At 38.1% G+C, this 27,399-nt stretch overlaps 4 protein-coding genes across 5 annotated transcripts; 2 read left to right on the top strand and 2 right to left on the bottom strand.

The window, feature by feature from the left end:
* Window positions 1-475: 475 nt before the first annotated feature.
* LOC6569118 (sodium channel protein Nach) lies at window positions 476-2,547 on the bottom strand. Its single transcript, XM_001995262.2, has 6 exons — window positions 2,181-2,547; window positions 1,808-2,098; window positions 1,202-1,650; window positions 1,017-1,143; window positions 830-933; window positions 476-766 (listed from the first exon to the last, which is right to left on the bottom strand). Exons 1-6 carry the CDS (start codon window positions 2,540-2,542, stop codon window positions 546-548), a joined length of 1,554 nt encoding a protein of 517 aa, XP_001995298.1. The 5' UTR covers window positions 2,543-2,547; the 3' UTR covers window positions 476-545.
* An 876-nt stretch (window positions 2,548-3,423) lies between these two features.
* Window positions 3,424-19,730, bottom strand: LOC6569119 (putative inorganic phosphate cotransporter). Of its 2 annotated transcripts, XM_001995263.2 has the most exons (6): window positions 19,584-19,730; window positions 14,370-15,096; window positions 5,534-5,706; window positions 4,867-5,430; window positions 4,236-4,760; window positions 3,424-4,167 (listed from the first exon to the last, which is right to left on the bottom strand). In XM_001995263.2, the coding sequence occupies exons 2-6, from the start codon at window positions 14,422-14,424 to the stop codon at window positions 3,940-3,942; spliced, it is 1,545 nt and encodes a 514-aa protein (XP_001995299.1). In that variant the 5' UTR covers window positions 14,425-15,096; window positions 19,584-19,730; the 3' UTR covers window positions 3,424-3,939. The 2 variants fall into 2 exon arrangements, with proteins under 2 accessions (XP_001995299.1, XP_032596814.1); XM_032740923.1 differs by lacking the exons at window positions 14,370-15,096; window positions 19,584-19,730 and adding an exon at window positions 7,940-8,421 and having other exon boundaries at window positions 3,428-4,167.
* Window positions 19,731-20,649: 919 nt separating this feature from the next.
* On the top strand, window positions 20,650-25,385 carry LOC6569050 (cilia- and flagella-associated protein 161). The gene is made up of 6 exons (XM_001995264.3): window positions 20,650-20,721; window positions 20,806-21,333; window positions 24,055-24,279; window positions 24,341-24,856; window positions 24,924-25,028; window positions 25,102-25,385. Exons 3-6 carry the CDS (start codon window positions 24,184-24,186, stop codon window positions 25,291-25,293), a joined length of 909 nt encoding a protein of 302 aa, XP_001995300.1. The 5' UTR covers window positions 20,650-20,721; window positions 20,806-21,333; window positions 24,055-24,183; the 3' UTR covers window positions 25,294-25,385.
* Window positions 25,386-25,455: 70 nt separating this feature from the next.
* Window positions 25,456-27,159, top strand: LOC6569051 (trypsin-1). The gene is made up of 2 exons (XM_001995265.3): window positions 25,456-25,517; window positions 26,153-27,159. The coding sequence occupies exon 2, from the start codon at window positions 26,309-26,311 to the stop codon at window positions 27,071-27,073; it is 765 nt and encodes a 254-aa protein (XP_001995301.1). The 5' UTR covers window positions 25,456-25,517; window positions 26,153-26,308; the 3' UTR covers window positions 27,074-27,159.
* The last annotated feature ends 240 nt before the right edge of the window (window positions 27,160-27,399 follow it).

The following is a 27,399-nucleotide window of genomic DNA, read 5'->3' as shown; positions in this document are numbered from 1 at the left end:
CATAAATAAATGTCGTTTTCTTTAAAATACTTTCATTTGAATTTAAATTATATCGAAATGCGCGCGTGACTTATCATCGCAACACTATTGTCTTGTCGATATATCGATAAATGTTCAGTCATTGTATTAATTTCGCGTTGTTCGGGTTATTTAGGGAAATTGTTTCAAATGGTAAATGAATATTGTCCGAGTTAATGGTAAATAAAAGCAGCAGCAGCCTTTGCTGTTTAGTTTGTTTAAAGCTGTGTTAAAGTTAAGCGGACAAGTGCGTGAAATGTTGCTGCGCTCGCTGCAATGTTTCAAAGATAAGATAGATGTTGCTAAGCCGAATGGAATGTTGTAGAGCCAAAATGTTGCAACAGTTTGCTGCTAATGTTGCAAAGCTTAGATAAATGTTGATAAATTAAACCAAAATGTTGTCCACAAACATGTTGCTAGAGAGTATTGCAACTTCGGACTTACAAAATTTCGCCTTTATTCGTGCTTTTATTTAAATCTGGTAAATTATGATTTGATGTTCGGCTTGCTTATCAATAAGACACATATTAGTTACGACCCGAGATGTAGAAAACCGATTTCGCTGGTAGGCTATTTTCGGCAACTGTCCAGGCAACATTTGGACGTCGATGCGAGGCAAACAATTTCTGTCTCGCTCGACATTCCTGTACATAATTTCTGCGCAATATCACCGTAAAATAATAGATAATCTCCACAAGCGATAACATGCTCATGCCCACGAACAGGCTGAAGGCGCTGCCCAGATTTGCTGCCAATCGAATTTCCATCGATTAAATAGGTTTACGCCTGTCTATCGACAATTTCAACTTACAGACTAGGGTGACCATGTTTGTTAATAGATCCACGCGCACTCGTCGATAAACCTGCGAGTTGACAAATATATGAACAATGGCATCTTTATCCTCAATGCCATCGCTAGAAAATTAAATAAAATATTCAATTATTTTATGGACTGTTTTTAAATTATTAATAATTTTCAGAATGTAGTTAAGACTCACTAGAAAGCATCCACGACGGGCATGTTTAATGTTAGAGCAAAATTCGAGACCTGAACATCGTAGTCAAAATGCTCACAGCACAAAGGGCAAGTGCACTGTGACTTCTTCTTTCGGGTTATAATATCCGCTATAGGATAAGAAAACAGCTTAAATAAGTATGCCCGGTCATTAATTGAAATACCTACGAAAGTTGTCCACTAGACAGGGTATATCGCGAAAGGTGCAAACGCGATCTTTGGTGCGATTGAACTCAAAGAAATACGTGAGACACTTGCACAGTTTAACCATATTCATAGCTCGACAATTGAGCTCACAATTGGGATAAACATAGTCGGCAAAGTATTGCAGTTGAAATTCGTGGTCAAAGACACAATTCCGCTCCTCAATGGACAACGCTTTGACTGCCTCCGAGCAGAAGGTCTCCACAACTCGAAGCGTGGCAAATGATTCCGTGTTGAGACCGAGAAATTTAATATTGGCGTGTGCGCTGGGAAATGCATCCGTCTCCTGGATGAGCAGCTTGAAGCCATGCGAATAGGATTTGAGGGAATCATAGTTCTCGTCCTTGTAGCGCAGTATCAGCGAGAGGCCATTTTCCATTCCCCCAGCAGCCTGTTGGCCAGTGAAATTGACACTAAAAGAGCTTAGAGTGTTTTAATGGAGAGAGTGAACGACTAAGCTGATGCCCTGTAAACAGCTACAATTTGATTGTATATAACTTATAAAATCGAACACAACTTTATATACCCTTCGCGTAGTGGAGGCATCCACTTGGTTTCTAGTTGACTTACCCGTGCTGTCGCAAATTGAAAGAGCAACAATGGCCGAAGAAAGTCTGGGACAGTTGAAACAATCTCGAACAGTCCATAATATCACCATGATAGCGACAACGATGCAGAATCTCATTGCAATCCCAGCGCAGTTGATGGACAAACTGAACCATTGTCAGATTATTTGTGAGCAGCACGGATTCCATTAGCTCAATCTCTTCCGGAGCGAAGCGTGCATCATCCAACATGAAACCACTGAAGATGTGCAAATGCCCCAAAATATCCGCCACCTGAACACTTTGCGGTAATTTGCTAAGAAGGTTAATTTCATTGAGTGGAGGCAGTGCATCGATTCGATCGAGAATTATAATTTAAGTTGGTGTCTGCTACTCACAGTGTTTCAATGAATGCCCGCGACTTGTCCATGTTGAACAGCACCTCCGGGCAGATGGTAATGGGTGGAAAGTAGATTTTACTCACTGGCGTATGATCGCTCTCCACATTCATCCGTGTCGGACTGCTCCGGTAGTCCGCATAGAATGTTTGCGTCATCACAATCGCACAGGCGAACATCACCACTGAGATGAGGATCCACACAAAGTGCACAATTCGATTTGTGTCCCTGTCCCGGATGTATTTCAATCCATGTATGCTGCTCGTGGCACAAAAATCACACCACGTTCGCTGGAGTGCTCCACGTAAGGGGGTTATCTTTGTATTGATTTGCTCCGGACTTAGTTCCTCTTCGTGACCCATTGTGCTACTTAAACGAAGCTTCAACTTGTCTGTCCTTTTATATGTACATATTCGAGTGGGCGTGGCCAACATTTGACAGTCGTACAACGGTTTATTAATATCAAATTAATGTTTGGGAGAGGTTAGGGACCCCCTATCCCTAAACTATCTCAAGCTAGATGTAGCAACTTCCACTAATTGAATGTTGTCCGCCCAATTTCGAATACCTCATGATGTCGTAACTCTGTCAAACGTGAATTGATTTTCAATATTCAGGCAATTTTGCTTAGGGTTTAGATAAATGCTGCACTTAAATATACTAAAATATTAAAATACTATAAAATATAAAAATTCTGGCAACAAATCAACTTGGGAACAGCTTAAAACTTGCCAATGCCATTGCTTTATCAAAACTCAACCGATTTTGGAAAGTAGTATATTTCTATGAATGGTTTGAACTCTAAATGAAAACTACATTCGAAGTTGAAAATATGATTCTGGCTTGATTTTCATATTAAAAAATGCATATTGACTGATCAATTGTAAAACTTTCATTAAAATCGAATAAGAAACGCCCATTTTGATAACCAATATATATTTTCATATTGAACAAACTACAATTGGCAAGCATTTTATATATTTAAAAGCAGAGTATCTTCGATTCGGGCTCTCTCGACTAGAGCATTCTACACTTAAATGGCTTGTTGATAATATTCACACATTAAAACTCTGCGAGTAAATCAATTTCGATTTCATTTATTTATTCCTTAAGATAATGCCCCCAAGAAGATAAAAAACAGGCAAGCTCCGACTCACCCAACAACTCAATAAAAAACTACAACTGTTTCTGGTTAAATACTCGTATTTGACTCGAGTCATAAAAAGTCATTCAAGGTTGGCATTTAGCAGTTATAAATTTTATTTTGCAAACGTTTTTATTTTTTTATTTTTTTTTAGTGTCTTTTGCTTGTACGTTGAATTGTTTGCAAATACACACACAGACATAATAAATATATATGTGTATAGAAATATTATAGAAATATTAATAATATATACGTAATTAATTGTAACAATGTTATTTCTTAATGCACTTCAAGTGTGAATTGACATTATGTAAAGAAAAACAAAAACTAAACTCTTTTTGCTATCACAATGGAAAACTACGCATTTTAAATGGTAGACAATTGAATACCCTGCTGCAGGCACTGCCAAAAATTTTACAAAATGTGACCGATTCTTAAATTGTTTTTATTTTTAATGGAGTTTTATTGTCTTTTTTTAAATAAAGTTTTTTTGTGTCTGCCGGGCAATGCTAATGAGCTAATAACAACTTTTCGCGTAAACTAATAATGCACTAAAACAAAGACTTATAACTAGTTGTGTGTAGTGTAGGGTAATGATAACTAGGCTATTACTGTCTAGGACTCGCTGGCAGTTATGGCCAACGGCCCCGTGTTGCCATTGCTCAGCCTTGCGTCCTGATTACTGCTGCTGCCCGCCGGCTCCAGACTCGGCTTCTGCTCATCATTCTCGGGATTGTCCCAGAACTGTCGCACGCCGGAGCCGAAGATGTTGTAGAACGTGCCGCAAATGATGTACACGAAGGCGGCAATGAAGAACACTATCTGCCACTGACCCATTGTGGGCTAAATAAAACGAAAAACAATTTGAAAATCGGTACAAAAATAGGCATTTTTTTTACTTCAGTGCTTACCTTATTATTGATCAAATTGCCGGCTGCAATGGGCGCCAGGAGACCCGCCAAATTAGCCGAGCAATTCGTGATGGCCATCAGGAAGCCGGCGAAGCGTGGCGTCAAGTCCAAATGATTGATCTTAAAGCCCGAATAGATGCCGCCATTTAGGCCAACACCGACTGTGAGTATGGCCAAGGTCAATGCACGATCACAGCCCGTATACGAGGCGGCTATCAGCGCAAGGCCAGGTCCATATTGGCCAATACTGTTGATTATCTTTCTCGTCGCCGTCAGCGAGAAACGCTTTGAGCTAATCATCCAATCAGCCACCACCGAGATGAACATCGAGAAGAGCCACATGGCCAAATAGGGCAACGCACTCAGCATTCCATTCGATTTCAGGGAGAAGCGCAACACCTGCTTCATGTACGTGGGCAGTTCCGTCATCAGTGTCTCGTAGCCATAGTTGTGACCCATGTGTGCGAACAGAATCGCGTAGAAGGGCAGCGATTTCATTATAGCCTTGAACGGAATCGGAGGACTCTGAAGCGTGGCAAAGAATGAGAAAGAGGGAAGAGCTTTAGTTTACTGTTTTCCGAATACTGTTCATGCTCCCCGCATAAGTGAAGAAATTCGAATGATTGCTCACCTTGATGACATCCGTACCCCAGAGGGAGTCGTTAATGTATCGCTTCTCGCGCTCATCGATGCGCGGATGCGTCGAGGGATCCTCAAAGACCAGAATGAGGAAGGCGATGGACCACAGCGTACCAACGACTCCAAACACATAGAAGATCGACGGCCAGCCGCCGGAGAAGCCATATTCTGCCAGCAGACCCGACAACGGCATCGAGATAATTGTGCCAAACTGAGCGCCAGCATAGACAGCGGCACCCATTCGAGATCGTTCATTGGGCGGCACCCATTTGGCGAGCAAGGCATGCGTGCAGGGCACAATGGGACCCTCGCCAAGACCCTGAATGAAGCGAACGGCACACAAACCATAGACGCCACCCTCGCGAGCTGCCACAGGCACCAGGAAGGCAAACACTGAATTGACCAGCATGCCCCAGCCAAGGAAACGCATAGCGCCATATTTCTTGGCCAAGATGCCAAAAGGAATCTGGGTGATCACATAGCCATAGAAGAACGAGGACAGAATGTAGCCCTGCAAACTGGAATTCCAAGCAAACTCGCCATCCTCACCGTTGTCCTGTAAATGGAATTCAAAGCGGGTTGATTCAATATTAATGCACACATAAAGAAATAGACCTGCAACTGATTGTATTCACGAGTGTTTTACTTTGAATACTTACCACTTCGAGTTCACGATCGCCGCATTCATCGTCCAAGATTTCTTCGCCGTGTTGAATTGCCGTATGATTGACCATTGCCACAATTGCAACGGACATATTTGTGCGCATCACGTAGGCGTTGGCCATGCCCAGAAAGAGCATGAATGTGACAAAGTAGCGGGTGGTAGCCCAACCTGAATAAAAAAAGAGAGAGAAAGAGACGTTACTCATATGTAATACACATTACAGAGAGAGAGCGAGAGAGAGAGAGAGAGAGAGAGAGAGAGAGAGAGAGATAGAGTGAAAGAGAGAGAGAGAGAGAGAGAGAGAGCTGCACAATTGGATCATCTTTTAATTACATCTGCAAAATCTGTCCGCATTCATTTGCGACAAGGTCTCAAAACGGAAATGACTAAACTAGCCAAAAAGATACAAATACTCATATATGTATATATATATAAGATTCAGTGTGAAACGAGGTCACAGTTATAAGATATAAGATATATGATAAGCCAGTGAATAAGTGTCGCAGTGTCTCTAACGGCTTATTCAGTTGCATGTTAAGCTCGCAGATGAGATAAGATTATACATGTATATATATATATAGTATGCAGCATATAATATATTAAGTGACTCAATTGCCGCACGTTTCTAGCTATGAAATCATTGCTGCTCGTCTCGCTTCGAATCTATTTCGAGGCATACCCATTAGAGTCGTAATAAGCCAATGTTTTTGTTGTTGCTCTTTCTTTTTTATTTTTTGCATATATGAGCACAACAAAAAAAAACAAAAAAATAGTTGTTTGTTGATATTGCCGAGTCATGCGACAAGTTTTGTGCCCGTGCGAGCAACACGTGATATTTAATGTCTTTTGGGTGCGGAAAGTCTGAAGCTTATTTGGAGCCGAGTCATAAAAACTATCGTGACAACTACCACTTAAAGGTGTGCTCAAACTGAGCTATTTGTTAACAAAGTGGTCAAGTTTATTCGACTTAATTCTAGTCTGGGAATCTGCAACTGTAACTGTACTCGAAGCAAGCAAGAATGCTATTGTCTGAGAGATACGCTGAAGTCAGCTTTTAGAAACTTTCAAATAGTTATGCAATATGAATGAAAACGTATGTCTGTACAATGTGTTAACGGAAATCGATTATTATCGATATTTACTAAATGGGTGAAGTTATCGTTTAAATGTCAATATATAATATACGAGAACTTGAATTCAAGCTCTTATAGTCTCTGAGAAGAGTTTCTTGATAGAGATCAAGAATATATATACAGATATACCTTACGGTTTCAGAGCTGCTTTCTTCTGTCTGTTACGTACTTCCGCTTAAATTCATTATACCCTTCTTCCCAAATAAAATGGGTTCTGGGCATAAATAACTCGCTGCCTTTCGTTTGGAATTTGAACCTCAAAAACAAAAAAAAAAAAACAATAACAGAAAAACCTGCAACCATTTAACTCAACAGACCGTCAAATTTTTTGCTTAACTTTCGAAATGTTCTGTTTGGACATTTTTCACCAACATTTTTACACACAAAAAACGCTGCGGAAAAGCCACAGCTGAAATCGAGCTACAAAACTGCTGACTCAAAAAAAAAAACAAAAACAAGAAAAAAATATATTGTATAAGTTTGCTATTTTTTTTTGTGTGTGCGCACACAGCGTTAAATCGCGCGATCTTAGTCTCCCTCTCGCCCTCTCTCTCCCTCTCCCCTCTCTTGCGCACATGTTGCACAATCGTTGTGCTGCGGTTGTTGTAGCTGTGGACAACAGCACGTGTATGTCGTGCGTAAGCATGCCACAACTGGTTCTCGTTACTCAGGAAACGGGCAGCTAAAAATATTACACATACGCATCGTCTGCTGAACGAAAGATGGCCGATTGCCATTGGAGGGAAGAAATCAGTGCTTTCTCTTAAAAAATATTGTAGAAATTAACTAATAGAATATGAACATATTTTTGCTTATGCTTTGCTTTGCAACTTCTTTCACGCCATATTATTGAAAAGTTCGATTACAAACTGTACCTACACTCTACGGTTAGAAAGGGAATTAATTAAATAATATAGAATAGCATATATGGGTCTCTTAGCATTTATCACACAAACTATTCATATACTATACAGATGGAAAGGTACTAATTAATACAAAATAGTAATATGGATCTGTCAGCATTTATTACAAACTATTGCCATACTCCACATTCAGCAAGGTAATTAAATAATATTCCTAAATGGATCTCTCTGAATGTATCACTTAAACCAAATAATATAACACATATTGAACTCTCATTAGCTAACACAAACTATTCCTTTACTTCACATTTAGAAAGAGAATAAGCAAATAAAGTATTATTCTATATATTTCTAATTAAATCTAACACAACTACTCAAATACTCTATAGTTTACAAATCTCTTACACTTTGTGCCGGTTCTGTGTTGGTTTTGATCCCAGACGAGAACGTGTCCATCCCGATGGCGATGATTTAGTTTGCTGCGTCGAAAGGGCATTTTGAATGTCTGCTTTTTTTTATTATTTTTGTTTGATAAATTAAAGTAAATCTACGTTAAATTCGAAACAAGTTCGCGACAGCAGAGAAGAAGAGATTCGATGCTCTCTTTACTTTTTATGCTGTGTATTTTTGTGGATGTCTTTTTTTGTTTTCACTTGGACTTTTTGCGCACACGTTTAAACCATTTCATTGTCTATCTGTGCGGTGGGCCGGGCCAGAACATGTCGCGGATCAAGATATTACAGTTGGGCTTTTATATATGTATATATATATATGTGCACATATATCTGTAGCGAGTTTAGCTTGCGTTGCAAACGACGATTTTAATGCGACTGACTTGCGTCCGGTATCCAAGTCCAATTGGGTCTCGGTCTGGGTCTGGGTCTATATGGGATATATTTTGTTTGCTTTTAGCTGTTGCCTGATGGGGCGCCTCTGTGGCAACTGAGCGACAACTGTTGCGCGTATCTAGCTATATGTATAATTCTTAACGCTCAACACTGAGAGACAGAGAGAGCGGCAGAGAGAGAGAAAGAGAGAGAGCACTCTCAATCTCCCTCTCTCTCTCTCTCACGATTACATGAACTGTTTGGTTCTGTTGGTCAAAGGCAGCCGCGAAAATTGAATCATCAGCTGTGTTTAAACACAATTTGATTGATGTCAATTGCAGCGCCATACTCTATATACACACACATACAAATATATAGTCTATAAACGGTTCTATCTATAGCAACTAGACGTAATCACTTAAAAACATCTCATGACTTTAAAATTAATTTTGCAAAAAATCGAAGAAATAAATATAATTTGCCAAATGCGCCGTCAGACTTTCGAGTCCAAACAGCAAAAAATTAACGAGAAAAATGTTCGAAACCATAGAAATCTGAGAAGCCAGGCGCCATTTGGGTATCATTCTATGAGAGGGTGGGGGATGGTCGCTAAGTGCTGCTAAGTGTACCTCAGCATGCCAACCCCCACACCGCTCTCCCCATCCCTCTCTCTACCTTCGTATTATAATCTTCAATTAGGCATTAATAAATCGCATTTGCATTGCATTGTCGGTTGCTCGCTAATTTGGTGAAAAGTGCAAAATGCTAAAAGTCTGGCATGCTGTAAACGTACAAAAAGGTAGACGAATGGTGAGTGTAAAGACTTGTCAATACCCTACATGAACTTATAGTTGGTACTCGTTAAAGTTTTGATTAAGAAATTGTTCATTTTATCCAGTTCATTTACACATTACTTATAAGCATACATTTCTTTATCTTGTTAGTAAATCACAATTATCACACAAAGCTTTTTAAATATGTGCGCTTTCCTTAAACTAACCTACCCCATGACAAAGTCAGTTTACTCACTGCTAGTTCAAAAACAAAGCACGATTCAGAGTCACATGAACACATGCACACAAACATAAATACACACATACACACACATATATACAGTCATAAACCACATGTCGCTAGTAAAGTCTCGAGTCGGCCTCAGGCGACGTCAGACGAGCAAACGTTGTTGGCATTCGTTGTGCTTTGCACGTGTTTCTCGGCTGACAATCGGCTCGGCTCGGCTCGCGACAGTCGTACAAGTTTCGAGAGGGAGCGAAGAAAGCAAGAGAGCCGCTCAAATCGACTGACTAACAAGCTACTCAGCGACATTCTAGAATCTAGAGCTGGCTGACGTAGATATAAGATGTTTTGCATACACATTAGAAACGCCGGCAATTGTTATTATTATGCGAGCAGAGAGGCAAAGAACTAAAGGAAGAGCGAAAGAGACAGAGAGAGAGAGGGAGGGGGAGAAACCTCAACACGCGCAGCGCATCGCGTGTTAAAACATCTATTTTGTTTTTTTTTTTTTCCTTTTTTTTGCGTTATTTTTTGGCAAAACCTCAAATGGAAATTTTTTGTCTGGCTGGTACAGTCAAGCGTGTTGAGCAATTAGTCAAAAATACATTGAAGAGAACAAAAGAGAGATAGATACAAAAAATAGCAGCTGCATTTGTTATATTTCCGTTTCATTAACAATTCATGCTAAACATAAAAAACGAACAATTGCAACTATAATTAATAACTGTCATTAGAGGACAGCAGCACGTGACGCATATTGGCTCTCAAAAGCAAGCTTTAGAAAAAGCGCGCAAAGCTTTTGACGTTATGTGGTTTGTGTGCTAGCTAAATAAAATGTTGCGTGCTTTTGGGGTGTACGCTAAAAAAAAGCCCATAAATTAAAGGGCCGCACAATTACGTTACGGTTAGTTTACGTAGATGATCACGTAATGTGGTAGCTTCAAGATTATCTGTTTCGTTTCGATATGTTAACAATTTAAGGCAAAATGTATACCTCATGTCACAATAGCAATTGCAATTTATTTCTAGTTGTTTTAATAATAATAAATACCGGAAATATTTTTAGTCAACCCATTTAAAAATTGCTCATTACGTGCATTGTTTGCTTGTAGTCATATGAAGAATAATACGGCTCAAATACTAAATGGGTTAATTCATGTTCTATATTTCTTTATCATATATATGATTATTGGCGGGTTATTATGATTATTATTATTGATTTTTCTCAGCTAATTAATGTGTGCGTATTTAGTGTCGTTTCAATGGAATGTGTTGATTACTTTTTCACCTACAAGTGTAATAAATAAATGTAATTGTTTTTTTGTTTGTTTGTTATGTTTTCTATAAGTCGTATTGTTTTAAGAACTTATTGCGGGGGATTTACTGATTAAAAGTGGTTGCGTCAAGCAGAGATTCTTTGCTGAGGCATTGAGAGGTGCAAAAGAGTTGGGCAAATAAAATATTATATTTATTTTTATATATGTTGTGCAAATTCTAAAGAAGGCCGTACAATTTACCTGAACTGAACTCAAAGCGTTAACGTTGTGGTTGGTTAACAGAACGTTGAATGATGTCATACGTAATACGTATGTGTGTGTGTGTGTGCGCGCTTGACTTATCCGTCACGTTTGTATTTGCTTATTGTCTCCGCTCATAGCTTTAGTTGTTTCAATTGTTTCCGTTTGGGTCATAATTAAATTGTTCTAATGTCTATTGATATCAGTCACCCTCATCCACCTCATCCCGTCCGCCCCCTCTCTCCCTCCTTCCAAATTCAATCAGAATCAGTTTCATTCAATTTCGTGCTTTGTTTTATTTTTTTGAACACAGCTGACAAACTGTATTTAAGTATTCTATATATAAATTTGTCCATAAAAATAACATGCGCACTTTAGTCGAACATGAGTAATTTGATTACGAAATGTGAACAATACCAGATTACAGCCATTGAATAAAATGTAATCATTTTGTCAGGCATTACTTTTTTTAAGTGAACACTTAAAGAGAAGACTCAGCTCGGCTCGAGTCAAACTCACTTTGTATTCGCTTGATGGCAATTTTCTAATTGAACTCAACTGTAAATTGCATTATATTGTAAGAATATATGGCGACATTATGTACGACTCATCATTTGTCTGGGTGAAAGCGAAAAAGCAGCGTGTGAAAAATAACGCGCACTTTGCCATATCGCAAATATCGCACATTTACATACCCTGAACCGTATATATATATTTTTAATAGACAGGTTAATATGATTATTCAACTAATGGCAAATGTTGACATGCCAAAAAACAAATTGATCAAAATCAGACACGAAAATCGCAGTGCCAGTGTCGGGGCCACAAATGCTTGCAACATTTATCGAATATTTGTCAAATTGCCAAGGAACAAAATTCTGTACGAATCAAGTACATTCGAATATGCCCTGTAGAAGTTGCAGAAAAGGGGCATATACATTTGTGGAAAGTATTTTGGGCATTATTATTATTTATGTATTTGCTGACAATGATAACAGAATATTCTTGACAGGTTAGTTTTCTATAGGGTATCAGCTCTCTACAGATCTACAAATATCATGTACATAAATAGAGCATACCTTATATATTGACAAACATCTGAATACACAAATGTTCACTGAAAATGTTTAATAAGTACCTCACCTAAAATAGAACACTTACTTTCTACAGCGAATCCCATTTATCTTCTACTTATTTCGTAATTGAGAATATAATTGGGAATATAAGGTATATATAATATCTTGAACTCTTGTGTAATTCATAAGTGAGAGAGAACAGACCTTTAATGTGAGCTAATATTTGTATAGTTCTATAAATGATAAAAGAATACACTTGATATGCAAGCTAATAATTTTATAGGGTATAGAACGTTAGTTTTCTACAGGGAATCCCCTTTACGTTCTATCTAATATATGAAAAGTGAGAAGATATCAAACTTGATCTATAAGCTGATATATGTATGGGGTATAGAATCATCACCTAAACCAGATGAGACGCTTCGTAAGTTAGTTACCTAATATCTGTATAGAGTATAGAAGGTCAGGTTTCTATTGGGAGTCCCCGTTATAAGTGGAAACAGAATAATAAGATATTTACGCCTTTATTTTATACCTTTAAATAACAAATGATCTGTATAGGTTTCTATATCCCCTTAATGATCTACTAATGACTATACCTGATAAGTAAACTACTTACTTTAGTTTTCTATAAAGAATATAAAGAACATCAAATACAACCTCCAATATGTATTTATCTATATAGGGTATCTTGAGTTCAATAATTTGCATACTCGCTCAAATTGCATTTGCCTGCCTATTGGCCAACTTTGGCGCACCCTGTTAACGGTTGGGTCTTGCAAATGAAAGTGAAAAACTGCACTCGGTTTGAGTCTTGAGATCAGATCGGAATAGAATGCGAAGGTTGCTCGGCACACTCTGATTGCAAATTGTGGATTTCCTCAACTGTTCTTGACCTTAACACTTGTACGATTGTAACGAAAGCCAGTATCAAGTTGCAAGCATCGAGTTTGACTGTGAAAACTAGTTTCTGTTATTGTTATTGTTATTGTTATTGTTGTTACTAAATTACTCATTTGCATGTTGAGGTATAAACACGTTTGCACATTTTGGCTGTATTTTCGTGTTTTGTGTTTTGTATTTTTTCGCCGGCAACCGGTTTGAACTGCTCTGGCCAAGAAAGCAAAGCAAGGAACTGGGCTCCATGAACTGTGTCAAGAGATGTCGCCGAGCTTCAATCTCGACTAGGAAAACAAACGGCAGAGCGACCATAAAACAGCTGCAAAAACAGCTGTGTTGTTTTTTCTCTTTCTGCTGCGAATTTTGTGTCAATAAACTATTCACGTATCCAGTTTTTTTTTTTTTTTTGGGTACCGTTTCGGTTACCTGACACTAACGTCTTCCCCCCTCCGCCCCTCATCTTCCCCGACTCGCATTAATTGCGAATTTGGCTCACGCGTTGGCGACAACAACAAAAGCGTCTCTCTTTTTTTTATTATATTTATTTAAAGTATTTTGCTGATGTCAATGAAAACAATATTCGAGACATCGCACATAACAAACAACTTCCGTTTCGGGGGAATCATAAAACCGTAAAAGCGCCTGAAAAGGTCGCCCCGAGAATTTGTTGATCCGTATTATTTAAATCAAGTGGAATTTGTGGAAGTAGAAGCTACGCCTAATTGAATCAGCGCCAAGTGCGCCAAATTCCGTTTTTATTTTTATATGTTGTAATTTCAGATGTCATTTGAGATTTCCGACTCTTGCAAAAATTGCGAAAGATAGAGAAAGATATATATATATATATATATTGAGAGAGATAGAGAGGTTTATGACACAGCAGAGTTCCTCGAATTACGACAGCTTATCTAACTATTCTATTCATTAAAATGTCCATCACAATTATCCACTTAGTTTATATAACAAAAAAAAATAAATAGATAATAACCTTGTTGCACGACTTGGAATAAATTAAGAAAGGGGCTTTTTCTTACTAAACTAATATTCCATTTACATTATGGATGAGCTTTGCTGACGAAGTAATCTAGGATTTACACTGAAAACAATTACTGTACTAATCAAATATTTGGTTTTTGGTTGCACAAATTTATTTCGCCATCATTTATAACTTTAGACTGATTTTAGCCAAATTAATAATTATTAAAATCATTTTGTTTTATGTAGATTTTAATAAGTCACATTAAGCTGTTGAATATATTTTGAAAATCTTGATTCTTTGTTGTTTTTTTTCTTCTTCAATATTTATGTATTTTTCAGCTTTGACAGCTGTTTGAATTGCTTGGATTATAATCAAAAGTGAATATACACCAACCGCACTATCAGCACATATAACTGTATATAATAGTAGTCGACAGGTCTTAAAATACTTTAGATAATGACTAATCTTAATTTATGACTGAGACATTTGCACATTGATGTCCAGTTGAAGTAAACTTACCCAATTGCGGCTTCTCGACCTCCTTCTCGCAAATTGCCTCCTTTGATGCGGACATTTTGTGTGTGTTTTTTGTTTTGTTAATAATTTACAATAATTTAGTTTACAGTCTTTTTTTTGTTTGTTGTTAATTGAATTGCATAAGAATCAAGTCGTAAAGCGGAGTGAAAATTGCGCAAGAAATTATGGAAATAGCCAAACTATTAAGTCTGGGGCTCAAAGCACGTCGCTTGGCGGTTTTTTAAGACATTTCCGACCCGTATTGTTATTGTTCTTTTTTTTAAATTTATTTATTTATATATATTTTTTTTGTTTATTTTTGTTATTGCTGTGGTTAAATTAGCTGCTCGTTCGTGTTTCACTCGCGTTCGCAGCTTAAAAGGTTCTGAACGATTAACGGCAAGACGCGTTGCCTTTAAATAAGCAGACACCGGAGACCGGAGAATGAGACCGGAGAATGAGACCGGAGACTGAGATCGGAGACGGAGACGGTGACAGAGACAGAGACAGAGACTGCAACCGTGGCTGAGACTGAGGGCAGAGGCAGAGGCAGCGACTGAGACCGAGACTGAGACTGAGACAGTCTGAGTCTGAGACTGTTGTTTGCACGTTTAATTTATGATGTGCTGTTTGAATTGAGTTGTTGACTCGATCTCGGGTGATATATATATTTAAATATATACATATATATATGCAGATCTGTCCGATCCACACACAGCTCGGCCGATATCTGTAAGATTCAGAGCAAACACAGCAAATTAGCAGGATAAATTTAGCAATATTATCGAAATTATCATTGGCCTTAATAATTGATCAGGTAAACGTTTTTTTTCCCCTCACGAGTTTTAACTTTGCATGCACGTTTCTATAACGATAACATAATGAATATTTCCTTCTACATATATATATATATATTGGCCGATGAGTTGCCAAAATTGAAATGTGTGGGCGTCAATGATTATGGCTGCATTGAATTCATCTACGTTAATAGTCACGGCTGATTTTGGGGTACAGTTTCGCATATGATTTCTTAGCTGGTTTGTTGGCATTGCGCGTCTGTCAACTGTATCAATATTTGTTTGGCGAGAATGAGTTGATTAACTAGACTACAAATTTACATAATTACTTGTTGTACGACACAGCTTTAATTTGTCTCACACTCAATTCAAGCGGCTCTCTTTTGCATTCACACAAACACATTTAAATACTTTAAACTCATTAGCTCTGCTGTTTGTACCCCGGAACTCTTTTACAAATTGGTGAGCGTGGGTATTATGGTAGTTGAGCAAATGTTTGTGACAGGCAGAAGAAGGTATATGGCATAAAAATCGATTATTCATAGCAAGAAAAAGCACAATTTGAAGGAAAACAAGATTGTATATCGATATATGTATCTATAATTCTAGTAAATATTTTTTATTTCTCGTTTACCACAAGTAGATCATTTTTTATATCTCTTATCCATTCCTCCCTTTTGCAAATATCGATAAAAATCGATTAACAATAGCAATAACAGTCACAATTTTGAAGATAAATCTTTCATATAATGTTAACAACAATCTCAGATCGACAGAGCCATAAAAGCCACAACAAAAATATATTATTCGCCGATAGTTGATAGAAATATTACTTGACATAAAGTTAATGAAGAGTGGCAATAAAATAATAACTACAATGTGTGCGATTCATGACAGCTTAAAGGCTTGGCTACAGGGAATCCCCAAGTCGCGACTTGTTTTGCATTTTATTTCTAACTTTCGAATTACATTTGGGCTCTGCGGTGTTGATGATGATGTAATTTGTTGTCAATTACAAAGCATTTCTTTTGTTTGTTGCCCAAAATCCAACAAGCAAAACAAAACAAAACCAAATAAAAACTGGTTAAGATTTTGCACATAATAATTATGATTGAAATGCTGTTTGAGTCTAATTCTGCTGAAATACTTTTTATATATTTTTTATATTTATTTGGGAGTCTCTCAAAAAACTCGCGATTGGAATTTCAATAAGTGTTTTTTAGAAAGTATCGCAAAACAAATGAAGCTGAGTTGAAACTGAAGTTTTTGTTTTGTATTATGTGTGTGTGTGTTTTTATTTTTAAGTCACCGACTGTGAAACCTGATCAGTTTTTTGTTTACCTCATTGTGGGTGTTGTTTTTTTCCATCGGAGTTCTGAGAATATTTTATTTAATTATAAACTATTTTGCAGCTAATGGGTAGATGATTTACGTAAACAACAAAAGCTTATCTTCGATTTATAAAATTGAATTATTGATTTTATTTGAAATTCCGCTTTATTTCTTGGGCGCATTTTTTCTTAAAAAAAAAAATAAAAAATAGTTATCGACTTTTACAATTAGCGCATTTTCGAATTTGGTGTTAGATAAATTGTAAAAATAAATGTCGATTTGAATGATTATGCATATTTTTTGCACGTTTCTACAGTTGATCTCACTAAACTGTGAAAATTGAGTCAAATTGAATGATTTGGCGTATTTTGTGTCACGTTTGCGGCTGAAGATGTTGATCGGCTGGTTAAGATCACCTTGCGAATCAGAGATGTTCCATTATAGAACGAAAACTGCCAAAAGCTAAACTAAAAGTTGCAGATAAATTATTTTCGACACAGTGTTAAACCAACGAATTGTGTTTTTCGTTCCAGTTCCGGCTAATTGCTGCCAAATTGAATACGATCTTTTTCGATATGGTTCTATTTGGACTAATAAAATTGGCTACTGTAAATGTTCGTTTAAGAGAAATGCCTGAGCCAAAAATTAGCTCACCTGACTCAATTCACTTTATTTACACATATGACTATTTCTTGTCTCTTTTATAATGAGACAATTATCACTTTCGAATATGAAATTTAACTTTAAATTAAGGTGAAACTTGCTTAATCATAAACTGTGTTGTTAATTGCCACCAGCTTTTGAGCAACCAAAGCAACTATCTATCAACTATTATTAACTTGCACACAAAACTCATTTCGAAAAAAAGGCGTTAATCAATTAACGTTTAACAGTTTAGTTGAGGTGTTTTTTCGAGAGTGGCAAGTGATTATTATGAGCCAGCTGGTCTCCTCCTCATGTAGAAAAAAAAACTCAACAAACAGACAACAAAGACATTAACTGAGCCCTTGATATGCATCAGAGACCAGTTTATGGAATATTTAGGACTGGAAATAGAAATGCAAATTGAAAATGAGTTGTTAAATTGCATTGCCAAGAATTGCAATAAAGGGCAATTGCAACAGTTTTTCTACAAGTCAATACTTATGGCCACTAAGGCGGTGCAGGTGATAAATTCATTTTATGGTCAGTTTGGTGTTAAACCTAAATGTTCATTTAAAAACACATTTCGAAATTTATTGAACACCAGCCATTTGGCTAAGGTGTATTAAATAAATATTGTTTAATCACATTTATTGGGCCAATTGGGTAAACAGTACAACTTGGCTAAGATAGAGCGCGTGCCCCCAGGCAACTCAAGTGTTTTGCCAGATAGGGATGGTGGAAGTGGGAGGCGACCGGAGAGGGGGACACTATTATAAATTTTTATGATTTCGATTTTGATATTGAGTGATTGCTGCTGTTGATCAAATGCGAATGCCAATATTCGAATATTGGCATTGGCAGATTTATAGACACGCTGCCAGAGTCTTCAACAAAATATTTCCCAATAATTTTCTATAGAAATAAGTCAGGTTGCCAAGGCCAGTTTTGTGGGCCTATCAAGTACCCGTAAATTATGAGCACTTATCTGTTGCCCGGAATCGTATTGACGTACTCGTGCTTCAGATTATCAAATCATATTTCGACCGGATGATTAAACTCCAGCATTTCCAAGCCAACAATTATGAACGCACGTGCTTTTCTATACACTCATTATAATTCTAATATACTAATTCTTACACTCTTCTTGCTACAAGTTTGAAGGAAGAAAATAAGAAAAGAAAGAAGAAACTCTTCCACGAATATTTCCCATGTGTTTTTTTGGCCATAAAGTCTTGGCTTATATAAGTTAAATGCGTGTTATTGTTGTTTTGCTTGCTTAATTATAAAAAAGTTATAGCCAAGTTTATTACAGCCTCATAAGCAGGCCCTCCACTTTTCTGTTTTTTTTATTTTTGCTAATTTCTGCTGCGTCAAGTTCGTCATGCGAACGTCAGACTGTCAATAACCGTTAGCCATTTATGGCAATACTCGCCAAAAATTTCCAAATGTGCTTGCTCTACGATAAAAAAAGACAACATTTCACGTGTAGCAATTGTTTCTTATCTTAAGTCATTGCCGCATTTTGTATTTCTATTTTGTATTTCAATTCTCGCAATTTATTTGCATTTTTTCACACGTTAATTGCAAGCGATATATTTTTTTTCCAACCTTTTCACAGATGACGCTACATTTGAAGTTCAAGTCCAGCTGCGAGAGACAGAGAGAGAGAGAGAGGGAGAGAGGGAGACAAGAGCAACACACATTCGTTTCGGCCGAGTGGCTCTCGATGCTGCTCCCCATTGTCGAGTGTTGATTGTACGAGTACAATCTTTCTATGCGTTTGTACAGTGGGAATAAAAAAATTGTGTTTGACTTTGCAGTGTGCGGATTTGATTAGCTTATCGACTATCGACTTGTTAACATTCTATGCGCCCCACTGCACTCACTCACATTGAAAAGCTGGCAGCGCATTTTTGCACTTGAGACACTGTGAACCAAAGCTTTTGCAGTCTGCAACACTTCTAACTGATATCGATTAACACTTTATTCGATAATCATTCTAATGAGGAGTTAAGGATGAGTTCCCCGCGAGAGAGGAGAGGCTCCAACTGCGAGAGAGCTTTCAGATAGAGAGAGTTTGCCAGCTGGCCATGTTAATTAGCATTTGCAAAGCGGTTTTTTTGTTTGCATAAGATAAACTAATTTGGTTTAAGGTGAGCCTTAACTTAGGCAACTCACTCACCTCAAGCTAAACTATTTAAAAATAAATAAACTATTTTATCAACAGCTGTCGTCAGCTGTTATTTTATTTATTTATTTATTTTGCTTCCACTTTTTGCGAACGTGCGGACAAAAACAGAGAGCGAAGTGAGTAAGAAATACAATTGAAATGCGATTGAAAACCAACTTTTTAAGGAATTTGCATTTTTGAAGTTTAATTTGTTGTCTTGATAATAAGACTTGAGTTGTTGTTGTTTTTGTAGAGTTATAAGAAGACACTCACGAGCTGGGTATTCCAAATTTGATTTTTTTTTATATTTTTTTCGCGATCGATTTTCACCACGAGTAACTTTCTTATTTGCCGGCTCCGTTTTGGGAGCTTTGCTGCTGCTGCTGCTACTGCTGCTCTGTCGAGGTCTGGCGCTGTAATGACTTACTACCTGAGCTAATTGAACGTTTTTATAATTCTGTTTCAGTTTCTGTTTTCTGTTTTTTATTGTTTTTTCATTCGCATTGAACCGAAACTGAGGCGCCAGTGGGAGGCAGGTTATCAAAATAAAATAAAAACACGACAACGCTTTTGCCTGATTCATCCGCACATAGCCGAGCGAAAGCCGAGCGCGCGTCGTGTGTGATAGCCAGCCGGGTTTTAGGTGATAATGCGAAACGTTTATGGGCCACGTTATAAACAATTAATGATGTTTTTATTGCCTGCGGCAATTGCTGCTTACAGCAACACAACAACAGGCCGCAGCCGATAAAACAGATGAAATTTTACTGTCTCTGTCGTTGTCTCAGTCTCACTGCTACTGCTGCAGCTCCTTCTTGCACGTGAGCATCACTCATCATGTTTTGTTTTGTGCTCTGCTTTCGTTGTGCACATGTCTCAGCTTAAGAGGGAAAAAGATGAGAGCAATAACAGTAAGAATGCTGTAGTCGATGCCGCTCGACTACGATATACCCTAATATGCTACTGCTGTTAAAATAAGATCATTATAAGAACACATTTTCGACTATAACGTGGATGTCTCTTATCCGATCTTGATGAAAAAGAGACATCATAAAAAGGGACACGGCAGTATCGACTCGACCCCATAAGGTTCGGAGAACCTTGCCTGTTTACATACCTTTGCACAAAATCATTATACCCCTATTACCAAATTTCAACGAGTGTTCAGGTTATAAAAACAACTGAAGCTTAACACGTTTGGTGCTCTCAATAAGCGCAGGCCAAGCTCAAAAGTGCAATTAATATCCTCTCTCAAATCGCTCTCTCTATCTCTCTCTCCCTCTCTTGTTCTTTGCTCGAGCTTTTGCTGAAGATCGACTGGAGACTGCCTGCCTGCCTGCAGTTGCTGAGCAGCTCTTGTACAGCGGAGAGCTGTGTGCGGGAATCGTGAGAGTGCTGTGATGAAGTTAAGGTTAAACAAGTCTTAAGTATATTTTTTTTTTCATTATTGACAATTAAGTCTGTTAACAATTCATTTACGCATTTAATTTTGCAGTCATCCTCTTTTCTGATATGCAAATTACACATGTTTATTGAGCCCTGAACCGTAAAATACGACACCTTTGGCATCTAGTATTCGTGGCCAGATAAGAAAAAATACAAAAAAAAACTTGCAAGCTAAATTAACTGACCGTTGTTTGGCATTGGGCGAATCTTGGTAGTTGTTAATAAAAGGCGATATTAAAGTGATTTCGGCACCACTATAAAAGCAGTAGCGAACTTGGAACAATTTAACCCTTGATTTTAGCCTTTATGAATGGAGTGTCACATGATATTATTTTATTGCTCAACTCTAACCGACAATCTGCTGCTGCCGACCATTTTGGGCCAGGCAACAATCCGCTCTCGATGCTTATCGTTGCGATTATTTGACAAGTTGAAGTGCCGTTATACAATTGGCAAATAACAAAGAAGCCAATTAGATTTGCTGCCGGTGGCGGTGCCTGTGCTTCAGCTAAGCTGAGTATATCATGCATTAACTTAACTAAATCAAATTGGACACTATCGCCGGGGATAATCACAGGTATTAATTATTTATTTTTTCGATTTAATTTACGCTAGACCCTTGTGCATGCCATCGACGCGACGTAGATATAGATCTATTATTACTGTATTATTGCCATATTTTTACAGAATATTCGTCTGGTAATAATTAATATTGTTTCGAGCTTACATTTAAAATGCTTCAAATATACATTTGTTTGTTTTCTTATTAATTAAACAGTTTAAGAACTGTTTGATTGTTTTTGGTAGTAGTTTGCTGTTTATTTGAGTTTAAATTTGAGATTACGATTTCTGTACTTTTCCAAAGAATGCTATAAAATTTAAATTTAAGATTCAGCACATACAGGAGAGTTGTGTTTGTTCTTTTTCAAAATTCCATGGAATTGGAGATGTTCCTCGAAAAGACCCAGAATATTTGTTTATTTGTGTCAATAGACGATAAGTTAATTGACTTAGACGGATAAGGGCCACATATTTGTGCTGTTTGATGATTTGATGACGTCTTTTCGCTTTAATGAAGCGACTGCCGTAAATCTTAATCTCTGCCACAATTCGGGTACAAATATTAACTACGCACGTAGCCTGAGGATGGCCTCTTAAAGGCCCATAAATAATAAACACTTTACACAATTGGTTGTAGTGCCGATTTAATCGAACATATTATACCTGTAGTATATACTATATTTATATATATATATATACATAAGTGAGGCCTGTCGCTTGACGCAATTGTTTCAATGTGGGTGATGTCTGCTCTGCTCTGCTCTGCTCTGTTCTGATAAGGGAGCATTATATTAGTATGTTTATATATATTATTTAATATCAGCATAGACCAGTAAACAGAATTTCCATGGCGCAGTGCAGTATTCCCATTAAGCAGAATAGATTACAATATAATTTTGAGTGCCTCCACCTATCATCTGAGTGGGTGCTTAAGAACCAGTCGTTTATTAAATTTAATGCTTGATTTTTAGCCATTTTTACCCATTCAATTGCAAAACTTCTCAAGGTGCTTGGTTTTCTGTGCTTACACAATACAAATGCCAATTGTTAGCATTAGATTGTGAATGAATTATGAGACTGCTTAGTCAAATGCATCAACTGCATTCGATAAAGTGCAAATTATGATTGCCATAAATGTGTAGAGTGCAAACTAATTGAAATAAATCAGTGCTCTGCACTGTGCACAATACTGCAGTTTCAGTAATAGCTGATAATTAGTAACTGATAACTGATAACGGATAATGGGTAATACAGTCAAAAAATTGATTAATTTGTCATACTTTTGGCGCTAAGCCTAATGAATCTTATTAATGAGAATGAATATTTCTGAGAGTACTTGAGGGTTTCCATTTTTGCCTTTTAGAAATGTATTGCTTAATAATAGAAAATATTAAAAGAAATAATATAAGCAATATAATTTTGGTATTCCTTTTAATTTACTACAATTTGTTTTCTTTTGTCTAGAAATTATTTCTAAGAACAAGGAACGCTTTCTAGTTTTCTGAGTGTAGCTATGAGGTTGATGACAGTCTAATATTGGCATAATGACCAGGCAAATATGTCATTTGCCATAAAGCACTACTCCAGTCATAAATGTCGGGCCCTGTCAACTCTTAACTGATACTCGTTTCAGTCTGGCCCACAGGCGTTGATAGCTGTTAGTTGATAGTTGATAAGGAACGTGTTGTGGATCGGCCGATTTAGCCGATCACGTTCACGTGAAGTGCACGCCGTGCGTGCCAGTTAGCCAGATAGTCAAATAGCCAGATAGCGAAGAGAGGGGATAACAATAAAAGCCCCACACACAAAGTGTGCCATCAGAGCGAGTATATATACCAATTAGTATACTATACAATATATACTTATCTGGTGAATAATATCTAGCCAGACAGCAGACAACAGTCAACGGTTGATACTCAACAATAACCCTCCCCTCATCCTGAATCACCCGTTGTTGTTATTTGCATTTTCGACATTTCTAAACAATTTCATTTCAGGCTGATCACACAATCTTTATGTGAACAGTGCCATCAGCAGTTGCTTTGCTCAATTCTTTTCAGTACAGTCATTACAAATAAGATACTTGCTGAAATATAGATATAAGTATAATTAAAGATATACACAATTAATCATATCAAATATATTTCGAGCGTGTCATTCATAAATCACACATTACGCATACGCAATGTTGAGCTAATTTCAAAAGCCAGCCAAAAGTATGCAATGCTTATGTTTAAGCATGAATCATTGCAAACATTGCCGCATTTGAATAATCAAACATGTCCAGTGCAACTTCTGGCTCTCCTTTACTGATGTGCAACAGTTCAATCCTCAATCATCAGTGATTATACTCGGTTGCAAAGGGTTCGTTTCTGGCATTACGCAAGAAAAAGAACTGTCGAGTCGAGCTAGCCATGTCCGTCTTTTTATTTAACTGTATAAAAGCTAGAAGAAATAATCATATCATATCGATTTGATATCCATGATATCATATCATTATCAGTTTTGGTATATGGGAGACTTAACCCAGTTCGAAATGTGTGCTTTGATTCCGATTCCGGTTTGAGAACCTCGTTGATTATCTACTTAACAATTTAAGTGCCAGCTGTATTTGTGTTATAATCTGGATAATCTACAAAGTTGTTAGAATATTATATACTTGTAACATTTAACAAATATACTCCATCACGCCCAGCTTTGTGGCTTTTGTCTAATTTTACTACGACTCCCATTTCAGATGTGAACATATTTGCCAAGCAACAACAGCTCGGAAACAATTTCAAATAATACAAAAAGTAAGCAAATTTTTTATGTAATTCGTTGTTTTCCAAAAAAAGGAGACACAAAACACAAAAGAAAACGAAGGATGCCTTGCTCCGTTTCCAATTTTGAATCGGGCTCAAATCGCTATCGGCCCAATGTGCGTATTGGCAACTGGTTTGAAAACAACTGCCTCGAGGAGGTAAGTCAAATCGTGACAATATCTTTAACTATCTCTTTATATAGATATATACTTTTTACAGGCGAAAATGGCTAGTTTCCGTAAGATGCGGGATCGCGGGGAGCTGCTTGTGGAGAAGGCTCGCAAATTGTTCGACAACTTCCAGAAGGAGGTGCAACTGGCTGCACCCAAGCACGACATTATGGTTGGTGCCACAGTACAGCTGATGCCCATCTATATGAATATACTCGATATGGACACATCCGAGTTGCATCCCGCTTTGTCTGTGGTTATCAACGAGCACGCCATACGCACCAGCCAAACAATCAACGAGGATTGCGAGCTGACTGTGGCTCCCTCGGAGCGTCCCTGTATCCGCAACTCCTTTCGCATTGTCAGCGGGGATGAGCACGATCGCACCGGCGAGAAGCTCAAGTACGGTCAGCGATTCCGTTTGGAGTGCGTCGAGTCTCCGGATGATCCCATCCTGGTCTACAGTGCACCCAAGCTAAACAATCTCTCGCAATCCATCAATACGACCTTCAACTCGCAAAAGTACGGCGAAATCAATTTACCTTTGGGTCTGGTGCATCGCAGTGTGAGTAATTGTTAAATATATATTAATTTATATTTATATATTTATTTATCTCTATATTTAATTGTAGAAAATCATGTGTCCCGATGGCGATATACCCTCGGCATTCACCAACTGGTATTGCATGCATGTCGATCCGTGCAAACGCTTCGAGAGCGAGGGCGAAACTTTGCCCGTGAGTCCAAATCAATTGAGCAACATTTAGTAAACATTAAACTTAATCCTTATTTAAATCTTGTAACTTTCAGAGCAATTCACCGTTGGTTATTGTCCATGCGGCCACCAATCGCAATCTGGCCGCTGAGAATGTTGTTACCCAGACACTTTTTGGTCCCGAGTTTTTGGTCTCGTGTCAAAACTATCGCAACGTGTTCAAGCGTGAAATCTGGAAGAACGTTTGGATGATCAGCAATGGCCATCACACCCATGCTTCCCATTAAATTTAAAGAGTTGTTCGTTTACTATGTGTGTTAATAGGCCGCCTTTGCTGTTGCCTTATCAAACGCAAAATACATTAGGCCAGGCCAAGCAACTGTTGTGTGAACTTGATTCTTTTATGGCCAACAAGTGTGGCGAGTAATCAGGTCAGGCCGAGCCCCCGTCGCTGTATGGCACTGATTAAGCACCATTAAGCCATAAACTGCTTTGCCAATTTGATATGTTGGTAAATATCGTAATATCTTTTATTGTTTGACTAGAATTAGGTGAATCACTCAATGGTATTTTAGATTTGTGAGGCTGATCTTTCTGTAGGCTTAATCTTTAATTATTACTTGGATCTATAAGGTTAACCTTTTACGCGATTTTGATTAATTTTTAGATACCCTATCATTAATATGGTTATTATTGCCTATTGTGAGGTGTGTAAAGTAAGTATTTGCTAATGATCTGTTTGATGTGTTTAAATTATATATTGCACTTTAAATTATATATTGTTAGGTAGGATTAGTGGCAGCTTTGAATTCCGTCTAATGTGTGTACAGCTGCTAATTGTTGTTGTTATTACTAATTATTGATAATTGTTGTAATGTAGTAATTGTTACTTATATTTCTGTTTGATGTGTAATTAACACTTTATTATGAGAGATTTATGTATTTACAATATTTATTAACCTTCCGATTATTGGTCATATACATAATACAGAAACAGAATCTTTGCTTATGCTTTGATTTAAACATCTGATTTATCTAAGCTGCGTTGAAGCATTGAATGATATTGCTATTCACATAGCAATAAGCTATAAACTATGTCAAGTATATAATGTGTCTAAGTCTTTTTTTCATTTGGCTCCTTTGCAGGGTCATTAAACGAAATTCGCACATGGAATTGGGTCAGCCAATCCCCCGCTGGGCTGGGTAGATAAGCTTCAGTAACAGCTCCAACGACTCGCTGGCTATAAAAGAGCTGGAAAATCGCACATCGAACACAAACCAACTTCAACTTCAATTCCAGCAATGTGTGCAGACAACACTCCCTTCCTGTTGCTGATCCTCGCCATCGGCGCTGGCAATCTTGTCCAGGCTGCGGAAGAGCCCCGCATCATTGGCGGCCAGTTTGCAACGCCTGGCCAGTTTCCGCATCAGGTGTCGCTGCAGCTGAATGGACGTCATCATTGTGGTGGCTCTCTGATATCGGACACAATGATCGTGACGGCGGCCCATTGCACCCGGGGACAGAGTGCCAGCCAGATGAAGGCGATTGTGGGCACCAACGATCTGAGCGCGGGCAATGGTCAGACTATGGCCATTGCACAGCTCATCATCCATCCGCAGTACAATCCACAGAGCCAGGACTTTGACATGTCGCTCATTCGGCTCAGTAGCCCGGTGCAGTTGGGTGGTGGCGTGCAAACGATTCAGCTGGCGGATGCGGATGCCAACTATGCGGCGGACACCATGGCGACCATCAGCGGCTTCGGAGCAATCAATCAGAACCTTCAGTTGCCCAATCGCTTGAAGTTCGCCCAGGTGCAGCTGTGGAGTCGCGACTTCTGCAATGCGCAGAATATACCTGGACTCACGGATCGCATGGTGTGTGCAGGACATCCCAGTGGGCAGGTCAGCTCCTGTCAGGGTGACTCGGGTGGACCGTTGACCGTTGATGGCAAACTGTTTGGCGTTGTCTCCTGGGGATTTGGTTGCGGCGCCAAGGGACGCCCAGCCATGTACACGTACGTCGGCGCCTTGAGGTCCTGGATCAAGCAAAATGCCAATGTTTAGCCCACCTTATATATATCCGTTTGATTTCTAAACATAATCCTTATACAGATACCACATATTTTGTTCAACTTAAATAATAAATTTGAAAGCACTAAACGATTTAATTTACTCATGGTACATAGGGCTTCTTAGATAATCCCATAATCCGTAAATGCAGTTCGTCCTTGTGATTCTATCGCGCCATATCCTTTGGCTGAGTTAAAGCCATTCCTTGTTGAATTAATGACCCCTCAAAGTATGCTGTACATTTTAGCATAATGGCGCATTAGCCAATGCAACAACCAAACTAATATGTGTAACGGGTTCGTGCACATGCTACCACCTGC

This window comes from Drosophila grimshawi, unplaced genomic scaffold (assembly GCF_018153295.1).
Source record: "Drosophila grimshawi isolate 15287-2541.00 unplaced genomic scaffold, ASM1815329v1 contig_1367, whole genome shotgun sequence".
NCBI lineage: Eukaryota > Metazoa > Arthropoda > Insecta > Diptera > Drosophilidae > Drosophila > Drosophila grimshawi.
This window is presented reverse-complemented; position numbering and strand designations above follow the sequence as displayed.

Bases quoted from the DNA above. Each gene is read 5' to 3' on its own strand.
- LOC6569118 (XM_001995262.2), bottom strand. From the start codon at position 2,542: ATGGGTCACGAAGAGGAACTAAGTCCGGAGCAAATCAATACAAAGATA. The intron at 1,651-1,807 runs GTAAGTCAACTA...AAGCTCTTTTAG, and splicing joins TTCAATTTGCGACAGCACGG to TGTCAATTTCACTGGCCAAC. The intron at 1,144-1,201 runs GTAGGTATTTCA...CTTATCCTATAG, and splicing joins CTGTCTAGTGGACAACTTTC to CGGATATTATAACCCGAAAG.
- LOC6569119 (XM_032740923.1), bottom strand. From the start codon at position 8,030: ATGCCCTTTCGACGCAGCAAACTAAATCATCGCCATCGGGATGGACAC. The intron at 5,707-7,939 runs GTAAGAGATTTG...TTTTTTATTCAG, and splicing joins ACACAGAACCGGCACAAAGT to GTTGGGCTACCACCCGCTAC. The intron at 5,431-5,533 runs GTAAGTATTCAA...TTCCATTTACAG, and splicing joins GCGATCGTGAACTCGAAGTG to GACAACGGTGAGGATGGCGA.
- LOC6569050 (XM_001995264.3), top strand. From the start codon at position 24,184: ATGCCTTGCTCCGTTTCCAATTTTGAATCGGGCTCAAATCGCTATCGG. The intron at 24,280-24,340 runs GTAAGTCAAATC...TACTTTTTACAG, and splicing joins AAAACAACTGCCTCGAGGAG to GCGAAAATGGCTAGTTTCCG. The intron at 25,029-25,101 runs GTGAGTCCAAAT...TGTAACTTTCAG, and splicing joins GCGAGGGCGAAACTTTGCCC to AGCAATTCACCGTTGGTTAT.
- LOC6569051 (XM_001995265.3), top strand. From the start codon at position 26,309: ATGTGTGCAGACAACACTCCCTTCCTGTTGCTGATCCTCGCCATCGGC.